Source organism: Paroedura picta, chromosome 7 (assembly GCF_049243985.1).
Source record: "Paroedura picta isolate Pp20150507F chromosome 7, Ppicta_v3.0, whole genome shotgun sequence".
NCBI classification, from domain to species: Eukaryota; Metazoa; Chordata; class Lepidosauria; order Squamata; family Gekkonidae; genus Paroedura; species Paroedura picta.
The window spans coordinates 104,634,811-104,647,473 of record NC_135375.1 but is presented as its reverse complement, the minus strand read 5'-3'; the positions used below and the strand labels follow the sequence as shown (position 1 = coordinate 104,647,473).

Genomic DNA, 12,663 nt, shown 5'->3' with positions numbered 1-12,663 from the left:
GCAGCTGCGGCAGAGTGCACCCCCCCCCCAAAGTGGCTGGAAATGGCGGCAGCCATTTTCCCGCCGAAAAAGAAGCACCTCAGCAGGCTCATGGCCCACTAAGGCAGCAAGGAAGAGGAGCTATCCACAAAACATGGTCTCACAGCACTCCTCTGATTCAGATTCTAATGATAATCCCAGACAGGACACGGCCTTTCTTACTGTTGAAGAACTGGAGATTGATTTTGAACACCCAGAACCTTCAAAACGTTTCTTTAAGTTGGAAGATTATTCTTCCCTGTTAGATAAGACATTAGCTGCCCTTGATTTAACGCCAAACCCTCTGGAAGACCCAGAGGAAGGGACTAGCAGACCAAAAAGACCATTAGGGAATTCAGAGTTTTTTTCCACCAGAGGATTACTCTCTCACAATATTTCCCTTTCCTGATTATTTTTTTTTGGGGGGGGGGGAATTGGGTCAGGCCTATGGCAAATAAACAATTCCCATCTTATGATAAAAAGTTGTATGCGCTTCCTGACTATGCTGAATTAATATTAAACCCCAAGGATCGTAGGATCGTAGGAGATTCACAGAGATAGTAATTGAAGAGCGTAGCTCATCTTGGGAATGCCCGACTAGCAACCAGTCATCTAGGTATGGATAAAGCAATATGCCCTGAGTACGTAGATGTGAAACCACCACGTTTGTAACCTTAGTAAAAACTCTCGGGGCAGAGGCTAAACCAAACAGGAGAACAGTGAACTCATAATGCAAACCAGCTGCATAGAACCGTAGGTATCTGGTGCAGGCTGGATGAATGGCGATGTGAAAATAGGTGTCTTGAAGATCCACCTTGGCAAACCAGAGATTTCCAGACAACTGTGGAAGGAGATCAAACAAGGATAGCATTCTAAACCATTTGGGTACAATATATTCATTAAGGTTTCTAAGATCTAGAATAGGTCTTTTCCCACCATCCTTTTTGTCGACAATAAAATACTTGGAATAGAAGCCAGGGGACGAGGGAGACAGCCCTAGCCATCTGATTGCCCTCTTTCACAACAATTCATCAATTTCATGTGCAATATCAGAATCCATCAAGCTGCATTGCAAAGGTGGTAAATTAAAAGGAGGTGTTTCATCAAATTCCAAGAAGTAACCAAAGTTTATTATTGAATGAACCCATAAACTTTGTGTAATTGAACACCATGTTCCAGCAAAACAAGCTAAGGTGCCAACGGGGCATCCTGGGGTGGCCAGTCATTGAGACTGCATCTGCCTACCCCTAGTATCCCTGTCGACCCCCTGCGGCCGATTACGGGGCCCTCCTCTCCTTTTCGACTGTTGCCGAAATCTTGGAGCAGGGGAGAAAGCCCAGGACCTGTTCTCAAAGAACCGGGATTGAAAAGATTGAGTATGAAAAGAGGGACAGGTCCACTGCCTAGGGCAGGATTGGGCAGGAGTGGAGCCCCCAATGCCCAGGGATCTAGCTTGAAGCTTATATTTTCGCATCTTTTCTAGGACATCATCTGTTTGTGGGCTGAACAACTCATTCCCTTCAAATGGTAAATCCTCAAGGGTCTTAAAATCAGGCGGGAGAGTAGAGGATTTTAGCCACGAATAGCGGCGCATGACTACAGATGTAGACATAACTCTCCCTAAGCAATCCACAGCATGACGAAAAGTCTTGACCTGCTGTTTGGCCAAGTCCTTCCCTTCAGATAACAAGACCTGAATAAGGGGCCTGTGTTCTTCAGGCAGAGAAGCCAACACAGGTTCCAACCTCTCCCAGAGAATAGCCTGATAACAGCTCATGATGGTCTGGAGGTTGGCAATCCTAATGCCTAATGCAGATGAGTAATAGAGGCATCTGCCAAAGGCATCCATTTTTCGACCCTCCTTATCTAAAGGTGCCGAATGCTGATCATTTTTACCCCTGCCTGGTAAAATGGCAGAGAACACTGATGATGATCTAGGATGCTTGTACAAATAAGTACAGCCATCCTCTTGCACCCTATACAGGTGGTCTATTTTCCGTGAGGTAGGAGGGGCAGAGGCAGCGATCTGCCATGTCTTCTCCAAAACCTCTGAGACACCTTGGATAAGTGGGACCATGATAGGCCCTAGATCAAGGGAGTACAGAAACTCCATTAAAGGATCTTCTGACTTTTCAGAAACAACCCTATATTTCAGTTTTAGTGCATATGCCATGCAAATTAACTGCTCGGCATAGGGCTTGTTCTCATCTGTCGGGGATTCACCCGAAACAACCCCAATCTCATCAGGGGGCAAAAGATCAACAGACTCATCAAGGTCCTCATACTCGATAAAAGAGTCAGTGTCCTTGTCTCGACGTGGATGCCTCAATGTCGAGGGGGAGACCTGCCGCCAGCGTCGAGATAGAATCACGCACTCGATGTCGCGACGACATGCGCGTGGGGACAGAGGTGACAACTGGTCTCGACTCCTCACAGATGCTCCCGATGTCGACCGGGCAGTGAAGCTAAGCGATCATCTCGATGTCGCGCAGACGCGGCGCAAGAGTGCTCCTGATGTTGAATTGGCAGCTGATCATGACATCGAACCACCGGAGAGAGATGTTCTCAACATCGAGAAGATGAAGATGTCTGACGTCGTTGCTGTATAGGCTCGTCATCGGAATCTGAGCCCCTAGCTGCCAAATGCGTAGCTGGAGCCAAAGGTTGAGACCGCCGTCTCGGAAATGGCACCTCCTTCGGCAACGCCTGGCCCCACCGACGCCAAGATGCTGGGACCATCATAGGGATCAAGGACTCAGAAGACGCTGCCAATGAAGACAGTCGGCATCGATGTCGAGGTCGTATTCTGATGTCGTCGTCCGACAATGAAGCGGAATGCTGACGGCGAAGTGTCAGCGGCGAACGTCATAGGCGAGAGCTCGAAGCATCAGTTTGTTGCTCTGGCCGCAACTCCGATGCCTCAAGCTGGGGACCCCTCGACGTCGAAGGTTCAGATGTTATGTCAGGAAGGTCTCTCGGCATCGAGGGCTCAACACACTGCGCCGGCACTGAAGGCTGTAAGGATGAGTCATCAGCTCATACAGCCACCCCCGACGCAGAGGCCCGGACTCTTAAACGGCCTCTCGACCCCGATCGTCGTCTCGGTGGTGAGGGGGAGATTTGCCTTGAGACTCTTTTCGATGTCCCCGATGTTAAGGGGGACGTGGCTCTAGAATGTGGCACAGCTCTCTTTCTCTTCTTTTTAGGCGGTTCTGTGGCTGCTCTTTCCAGTCCAGAAGGTCCCTGAGGGGGAGCTGCAGAAGAAGAAGGCCCTGGAGTTTCAGGAGCCATGAGGGACTTTTCTCAAAGAGCTGCTTTTAAGTGCCTGGCCCTCTCATCTCGAGTCTTCGGAGTGAGTTTTCTACAAGTAGGGCATGTAGCCACTGAATGGCCTTCACCCAAACAAAGTAGACAAGAGGTATGGTGGTCAGATTGAGGCATCTTGGCCCCACACTGACCACATTTTTTAAATAGAGCCATCTTTAGTCTCTTCAAAAAAAATTTCCTGTCAGAAAATAATTTCTTACCTGAGGTGAATAGAAGAGCTAGTTAGCTAGCGTCCTTCTCCTACCAGTGGCAAAAAAAGGACTGAGGGGAGATTGCTAGCTCCTCCCACATCATGTGACTTTGGCGGGAAAGTCATCCTGTTAAGGGACTAGCACTCTTGGGAGTGTTTTTGAGCTTTAAGTTGGCTAGTTATTTCTCCGAAGCAGGCCTGCGATCTTCGCAGGACCCATGTGGGACTGCACAGAACCCACGAAGATGAACTTCCATCGCTTGACCCACCAGAGAACTCTATCCTGTGGCCTTTTGACATGAGTGAGAACATCCATCTGTCAAAGATAGTGGCTGCCCAGCTCTCCTGAAATCTTGCAGCCAACCACTTCTCTGGTAGACAGACGACCATGTTCTTTGTGTATGTGTGAGGGGGGGGGGGAAGAATGTTAAAAACTTTTCAGGTGAAATGGTGACCCAAGTGAAGGGGCAAGGAGGCAGAAGGAACACACAAGCCTGCAATTGTTCACCATCCTTCTACCCCCACACACACAGTTTCTCTTGTTCCCAGGTGTGGGGTGCTTGACCTGGCCCCTGTCCTGCCTGGCAACTTGGAGATCCCCCCACTCCTGGGGTGGTTTTGGCTCCTGCAAGGGCTCTGCCTCGCAGCTAGGAATATCCTAGGGATTGGAACAATCTCACCACTGGGGCACGCCGGCCCCTTTTGTCTCCTGCAGCGCTCTGCGTCGTTCACCTTCCAGTCCCAGCTGGTAGTGGAAAAACCCACCCCCCGGAGACCCGGGGGGGGGCTCACTCTGCAGAGGCTGTCGATTGCATGTCTGTGTACGCCACCTTCAGAGTCCCCAGCCCAGAAACCTTGGGCAAGGAATCAGACACCTCCTTGAAATCCTTCGTAGTCTGAGGCCCCAGCCCAAAAGCTTTGGGCAGGCTCTCGGCCAACTACTTGAAGTCTCTCTTCATTGTCTTTAGTGGCGTTGTGCTGGATCTGTGAATGAACGCATACCTTGGGGCCTTTCCACACAAGGACCAATGCTGCCAATTGTTTTCAGTATGCAGAAACGCTATATTTAATAGTGGAATTTCGTCATTCCGCATACCTTTAATTTTAGTGGAATATTGAAGTCCCAGTAGCATTGTATTCATACCCCACAGGTTTCCGGTCTTGCTGGAATTGCAGCAAAGGAAGCGATATTTTTCTGTGCTTCTTCCCGCCCCTGGCCGTAAATCAAACAGAACAGCCATCCCTTTAAAAACTGTTTTTTAAAAATGCAAACACACCAGTTGCAACGAATATCTGTTCAATCATTGTTTCAGAAAGACCATTTTTGCTGGCGTAGGAGCTGGCGCTTAATCATTCACATGCTGTTCAAGCAAAAAAAAATCCCCGCCCCGATGGGTGAGATTTGTGGCCGAAATTACGGGCAGTGTCGAACTGGGGGTTGTATTGTGCTTGGGAACTTTAAAGACACTTGCAGTTCGGAGCTTTGTTTGACTGTTAATCACTTCTGTGGAGGGAATTTAGCCGGAGAAGCCTCGCTCGTTCGTTGCTTTCACCGGTCTAAGGGGGAAAAAATGCCGATCGCGTCTCCAGAAGCTTGGGGGCGAGAGTGAGGGAGGGACATTCTTTCTACTTGCTATTTTGAGAACACACATATCTTTCACTGATGTGTTGCAGCTTGTGCTCAGAAGTGTAGTGGTTTTTTCAGGGGGAATCCACTTTTCTGGATTTCCCCCTGAGCGCTATAAAATTCTGATTGTTGCAGGAGTTCGGCGGGAGTTTTGCAGTTTGCTTATGACGTCATGCGGAACGTTAAATTAATAGCGTTCATGAAAGGTAAGACTTTGGCTACATTTAAGTCATGCGGAATGGCCATTGGGCTTTTTCATTCACTCATCTTGTGATTCAATAGTAGAAAAGGTTTTCTTTTCTTAGTAGAAAAGGTGGGTGAGTGGAGCTAGCCATGAGCCTGCTACATGAGCAGAGGGCTATTTGAAACTGGAAGGCCTGCCCATGGTCACCCATTAAAGCCACTCAAAATAATTTGAATAAGAATAGCCCTACCTGAGTGAGCAGAGGCATGACCGAGCCATCTGTGGATGACTTCCCCCACGGAAGTAGAACATTTAAATTTTTGTACATTTGACCTATATTTTATGTACAATATTTCTACCCTGAATATCAATATCTGCAAGATGGCTCATTCAGGTAAACAACATTAGAACCATTCTATGAAATCAAACAGCAAACATGCAGCAGAAACATTTATTTAAAGGTGGAATGTCTGAAGGGACATTGCTGAGCACCCTTCAGAGTTATTGAGACCACAGTTCCGCTGATTATGCTCCTTCTTCTAAATGTTACGTTGTCATGAAGAGCATCATGGCATTTTCCCATCCACTGTGTCGTCAACTTCAACGGGACCGGAACTGCCTCCAAGTCTTGCTGTCTTCCTCCTCACCTGAACTCTTACATAAACCACCACGTCCACAGGGAAGGTTGATGAGGACACCAAGGAGGCTGTGGACTCTTCTAAGGGATCTTGCATATCAAACTGCCCAATGTCTTCATCTTGGGAGCCAACAGCTTTTAATAAGACAAAGAAATTAGTTTTAATAATTAAGCAGGAGAACATGGAAAAAATTGTAGCTGTGATAGAAATTTATTTATTTATTTATTTATTTATTTATTTATTTATCATACTTCTATACCGCCCTCCCCGGAGGCTCAGGGCGGTTTACATTATAACAGAAAACAATACATAAAACAGTCTGTAGAACATGTATAACTGATAACTAATAATTGTAACCAAATAACAACACAGTATAACAGTAAACAATATAGTAATACAAACAGGTCCAGGGCTTATTGATGGGATTCTGAGGGGGGGGGGGAGCAGGGGCCCTTGGTCACTGATTGATTACGTCTGGTCTCGGCCAAATGCCTGGTGGAGGAGCTCCTTTTTGCAGGCCCTGCGGAACTGTTTAAGCTCCGTCAGGGCCCTGATCTCCTCTGGGAGCTCATTCCACCAGGTGGGGGCCAGAACAGAGAATGCTCTGGCCCTGGTTGAGACCAGGCGGACTTCTTTAGGGCCAGGGATCCTTAGCTGATTGGAGGCAGTAGAGCGCAGAGCTCTTTTGGGGGCATAGGCGGGGAGGCGGTCCCTCAGGTACACTGGGCCCTGACCGCGTATGGCCTTGAAGGTAATTACCAGAACCTTTAGTCTGATCTGGAATTCAACTGGTAACCATTGCAGCTGATGGAGAATAGGCCGGATATGAGACCTCCACGGTGTTGCTGTGAGGATCCTGGCTGCTGCATTTTGAACTAGTTGTAGTTTCCGGGTCAGGGCTAAGGGCAGGCCTGCGTAGAGCGAGTTACAAAAGTCCAGTCTAGAGGTGACCGTCGCATGGATCACTGTGGCTAGGTGTTCCGGGGCCAGGTAGGGCGCTAGTAGTTTGGCTTGGCGGAGATGGTAGAATGCCAGCCGTGCTACCTTTGTGATCTGGGCCTCCATTGTGAGGGAGGTGTCCAGAATCACGCCTAGGTTCCTGGCGGAGTGAGCCATAGAGAGCTGCACGCCATCCAGGGTGGGCAGGCGCGCTTCCTCGCATGGGCCCTTCCTACCTAGCCACAGGACCTCCGTCTTTGAAGGATTGAGCTTCAGGCGACTCTGCTTGAGCCATCTCGTCACTGCTTCCAGGCAGCTGGCTAATGCTTCTGGGGGAGAGTCAGGGCGGCCATCCATCAGGAGGAAGAGCTGGGTGTCATCTGCATATTGATGGCAACCCAGCCCAAACTTCCGTACCAGTTGTGCGAGAGGGCGCATGAAGATGTTGAATAGGATAGGGAGAGGACCGCTCCTTGTGGGACTCCACAAGTAAGTTGCTGGCGGCCTGATGTTTTCTCTCCTATTGCAACCCTCTGTCCACGATCCTGGAGGAAGGAGATCAGCCATTGAAGGGCTGTCCCTCGTATTCCAGCATCGATGAGGCGGCGAGCTAAAAGCTCATGATCAACTGTGTCGAACGCTGCTGAGAGGTCTAATAATATCAGCAGTGCCGACCCGCCTCGATCCAACTGGCGACGGAGGTCGTCCGTCAGGGCGACTAGTGCTGTCTCTACCCCATGGCCAGGCCGGAAGCCTGACTGGGATGGGTCTAGGACCGAAGCTTCTTCCAGGTATTCCGTCAGTTGGTTTGCGACTGCCCTTTCTATCATCTTGTCCAGAAACGCTAAGTGCGAAACGGGTCTGTAGTTGTTAGGCTCTTGTGGGTTTAGAGATGTTTTTTTCAACAGTGGACGTACCACAGCCTCTTTCAAACCCTCCGGGAATTCTCCTGTTGTGAGAGATAGGTTGATTATCTCCCGGAGATAATCTTATCTTTATGCCAGCTGTTTTTAGGAGCCAGGATGGGCAAGGATCTAGTGGGCATGTAGTTGGTCTTGTTGTCGCTAGAATCCTGTCCACTTCGGTCAGCGTGAGTCGTCTGAAGTTACTCATAGTTTTCTCCAAAGATGGCCAAGGAGCCTCTAGTTCACTTTTTGTATCTAACGTTGGAGGGAGGTCGTGGCGGAGTGTCGAGATTTTGTCCGCAAAATGACTCACAAATGCCTCACAGCTGATGTCCAATTGGCTACTGTTTTGCTGCCCTTCAATCAGGGCAGTGAGGGATCGAACTACCTTAAACAATTGAGCTGGGCGTGAGTCTGCGGATGCGATGGTAGCCGAGTAAAAATTGCGTTTTACTGACTTCACCGCCATCTCATAGGCTCTCATCTGCATTCTATAAGATGTTCTCGAGGCTTCGTCACGAGTCTTCCTCCAAACTCGCTCTAGCCGTCTCAGTTCCCGTTTCTTGTCGCGAAGCTCCTCGGTGTACCAGGGGGCTCGCTTGAGACGGGGCCGGAGAGGGCGTCAGGGAGCTATCTCATCAATGGCAGTCAGCAGTCTGTTATGCCAGTCATTGACCAGGCCATTGAGAGAAGTGCCGGGAGGCATTGGTTCCCGCAGAGCATTCAGGAATCCTATTGGATCCATAAGTCTCCGCGGGCGAGCTAAAATTTGCTTGGCGCCCAACTGAGGAGGTGGTGGGAGCCTTAGCCGAGCCTTTAGAGCATAGTGGTCTGACCATGGCACGGCTGTTGTTGTGACCAGATCCACATCCAAACCTGCGCCGAAAATAAGATCCAGGGTGTGACCTGCTTGATGGGTGGGGCCAGCAACAAATTGCGAGAGCCCTAGTGTTGCCATGGATGACACCAGGTCCTGTCCAGTTCTAGAGGACAGCAGCTCACCAGGTCCTGTCCAGTTCTAGAGGACAGCAGCTCAGACAAAATGTTAGTTTGTCATGTGGTACCTGCATCGTTCCTTTCTATTGGAGTTATAAGAATGGTTTCAAGTGCCTTTTCTAGGAAATCCAACAAGCAGGGGCTAATCACCATTTCCTCCGGCAAAGACTGCAGTGCAACCCAGGCGTGCAATTTTGCTGTTTTTATGCCACCTATTCCCTTCCCTTTGGCTGAAAGGTTTTTTTTTAAAAGCCTTCAGTGAAATACCAGTTAACCAGCTTTCATTAGAATACAAATTGAGAAATGGATTTTCTAACTCATTGGATAAATCTATTTTTGCTCAAGAGCCAGAATCCTAGCCTTTTGCATATACATCATCAAGACGGCATGCCTTAAATACATGTAATTTGAAACACCAAGAAAAATAGCTACCAAATCAATGAATAAGCTTTCTATAAAATTAAACAGATAGCAGTTAAAAACAACTCTGTCATGAAAAAGCAGCGAAGACTTAACTGCAGCTGCCATTGACCCAGTGGAGGAGCGGGCAATGGGAAGACAAGCTGGGGGGAGGTTCTGTGGGAGCAGGAAGGCCAGGCACTGCATGAGAGCGTTGCGCACGCAGCATTTGGTGCTTGGGCGTGGGCTTGGGCCGCCTTAAAAGGCGCCACGTGGAGGAGCCCAGCCTCTCTCGCCAGGTTCGCAGCACGAGCAGCTTTCCTCCCACCCACCCTATTTTTGTTGGCTGTCAAATTATGTCTGTATGGCCACTGGATTATATGTTATATTGCATTTTGTCACAGCTGGCGGTTTTGGCATGGGATGGAGCCTGTTTGGGGGGAGTTCGTTCTGCGCATCGGACTCCCCAGGTTGGGGACCTCCCTATGAGGTGGCAGGTCTGGGAGCAGGGCCGACCCGGCTGGGGAGGCTTAGGGCTCACAGGGCCAGGTAGCCTGGGGTGGGACCAAGAAGGAGGTGGACGCCTCTCTTTGGCACCCAAGGGCTTACAGTGCCGGGTGGTCTGGGGCAGGGCCAAGGGAAGTGTGCGCTTCCTCTTGGCACCCCAGGTGGACACTTCCCTGTGATGGGAATCCAGCGGCAAGGGGACCCGCGTTCCCTGCGTGGGAAGCGGGTGGGCCCCAGGGCGCCGCTGGCTCTTCCTGGGGGTGGGATCCCAGCAGCAAGGGGATCTGTGTTCCCAGTGAGGATTTGGATGGGCTCCAGGGCGCTGCTGGGGTCCGGGTTCTTGTGGTTCTATGACTGCAAGTCAGGCTCCCTCTCCCATGCTGTGCCAACGCTCCTATGGAGTAATAATAAAGCTGTGGCCTTGTTTAAGCCAATGGAAATGTGTGCGTGTCTTCTTTGAGCCCAAAATGCCCTCCTGCAAGTCAATGGTTGCATTTGAAAGGTGGCCATGCAAAGTTAGGAACAGGCCCTGACTGAGGTTTAATGATTTGATGGTTTTCTTCAGCTTTGGAAAAGTGGGGAGGGAAGGAGTTGAGATTGCACCCAGAGTCGTCATCAGTTAGCTGAATAATCACGGGGACTGGTTGGGTTGGCTAAAGACAGAAAGCAGAGAGCAGGCATAAATGGACAGTTCTGCAGGGGGAAGCAAGCAGTAGGATCCCACAAGTATTGGTACTGAGACTTTTTAATGTGTTCAATAATCATCTGAATTGGGAGTGAGCAAGGCATTAGCCCAATTTAAAGAGTATATCAAATTATTCAGAGCTGGTGCAGTGGTTGGACTAGTCTCTTCAAATCTCTATGTGTGCCACAGAAGCTCGCTGGGAGACCTTGGGCCAGTCATATTCTCTCAGTCTAATCTAATTTTCAGTAGCTGGAGAGAATACTTTACAAGTACTATAGAAGTTGAATAAATGGGGCTAAGAATTCCATGAAGAAGCAAACGGGGAAGGGGGTATACTTAAAAAAAAAAGACATTAAACTGCATGGGAGTATAATTTTAGAACTCCCATCACTAACATAATTATAGTGTGGTTTGTGAAATTAAGATTTCCATACTCAAGAAATGAAGAGGATAGTTCCTCTGAAGACCTAGATATATTTGGCAGTTGAAGAATTTTTATTCCATTAATGGGAAGTATCAATTCACTTTTGATTGCCAGAGGTAAAATCCTGACACTTAATACAAAAATAGATGCCATATTTGGTCAACTCTATTTGTATTCATAATGCTTCGCCTCAAAATGCCTTGTAAGGCACTGCCAATGTTTTAAACTGCAAAGATTGTAGAAAGCCCTTTTCATCTTGACCTCAAAATCTCTATGTTGCTATCTTTGGTTTATTCTTCTATATGAAAAAGTAAAATTTAGCTCAAAGTGCTTGTTAGAGAATCAGTTTGAATTATGATTACAGAATTTTAATGTTTGCCAATGTGGCATCCAGTTCTCTAAAACCAGGTTAAACCTCTACGTTCATAGAGTTTTTCACAAAACCATTTGTGAAAAAATGTCTAATAATATAAGAATAGAGAGAATAAAAGTGAAGGAAAATGTTTAAAAATAAATATTAAAGAATTCCGGATCTTGAATCCAGTATCAGATTTTAGCATCCAAATTACATCATGTAAACATCTAAGTTTATTTGGAAGTCAAAAATGGTCCTAGTCAAATGGGGATGGATTTCCCAGCCTTTTTGATCCTGTGGGCCCCATTGTTATTCTGACGCAAGGTGGTGGGCACAATCACAAAATGGCAACCACAGGAGGCCATGACTGCCAAAATATGGGGGTACAAGGTCATTCATAACCCCAAGAGTAACTCATCAACATTTCAGGCAGAAGCTCTGTAGAACTGGATGTATTTCAAAATGAATACATTATATTATTTCATACCATGCAGCTTGGATTCTTTGGAAAGGGTTCTTGGCAGAGATGAACCACGGGATGCATTTGGCCATTCAGTCTTTAACATCTCGGAGTTGTAGTGTAGCTGAAAGGAAACAAATTGCTCGTTTCACACCTGTATAGGCATTCTGTCACTGGCAGCATTCATAGGAGGAGACATGCAACAGAGTTCTGGGAGGGGGGCAGGAACATGGGAGGATGCTTTCCCAACCCTGCAGAGTCCCGAGAGGCCTTCAGTTTCAACAGGAAGTGTGTGTCTGCAAGCACAGAGCTGGCATCCAGACTGAGGTCAAAGAATGAAGCCCTCTTGTAACCTCAGGCCAATTAACAAGGGAGCTGGGCTTAGTCCAGGGGAGAGGTTAAAAGGGGAGGGCTGGGGGCAGTCGTGGTTGGGCATGGGGAGATAAAGGAGTGTGGAAAACTTTGCCAGTGGAGCTTCTGAGAGACTGCAAATGGAATCTACAACTAACTCATATGGAACAAAGCCAAGCTTCTGCTGCACAACTGGAAGGGAGTCTTTGTGGCCAGACCAGACGAGGTAGAGCCGAAGGGTTGAGCTGGAGATGTCAAAGGCCCAAGAGCTGGGGCAAGCCCCACAGCGGAGGGGTCAGAACCCCAGGATGGGCAAGCGTGAGGGCACCTCAAAATCTGTCTTGCCTTGAAAGCCCTGTGGAATTGCCATGTCAGGTCAGCTGCAATTTGACTGCAAAAAATAAAGCTGGGTTTTTGAGTATTTGTATTTTGATTGACAATTTGATTTTGATTCATTATTTATTATGTTATATAAAGATGGATGTTGACTGAAACATTTAACAGAAATATGACATTTTAGAGGAAAGTGACAGCTAGGAACAGTCACAAACCAACTCATAAAATAAAGTTTGTGACCAATTTTGGCTGGTTCACAAACTCATGTTTATGGCATTTTGACTGGCATGAACTTCCCATGAATTGCCAAGCAGCTCATGAA

General features: G+C 48.0%; 1 protein-coding gene across 1 annotated transcript in view; it reads right to left on the bottom strand.

Moving 5' to 3' along the window:
- Positions 1-4,197: 4,197 nt before the first annotated feature.
- The window catches only part of LOC143841965 (bridge-like lipid transfer protein family member 1), a 59,047-nt gene continuing 50,581 nt past the window's right edge, over positions 4,198-12,663 (bottom strand). The window contains exons 35-36 of the mRNA XM_077346514.1: positions 11,682-11,778; positions 4,198-6,118 (exon numbers count right to left, since the gene is read on the bottom strand). Of these exons, the coding sequence (XP_077202629.1) occupies positions 5,913-6,118; positions 11,682-11,778 (303 nt within the window). The 3' untranslated portion in view covers positions 4,198-5,912. The remainder of the gene's footprint in view (positions 6,119-11,681; positions 11,779-12,663) is intronic.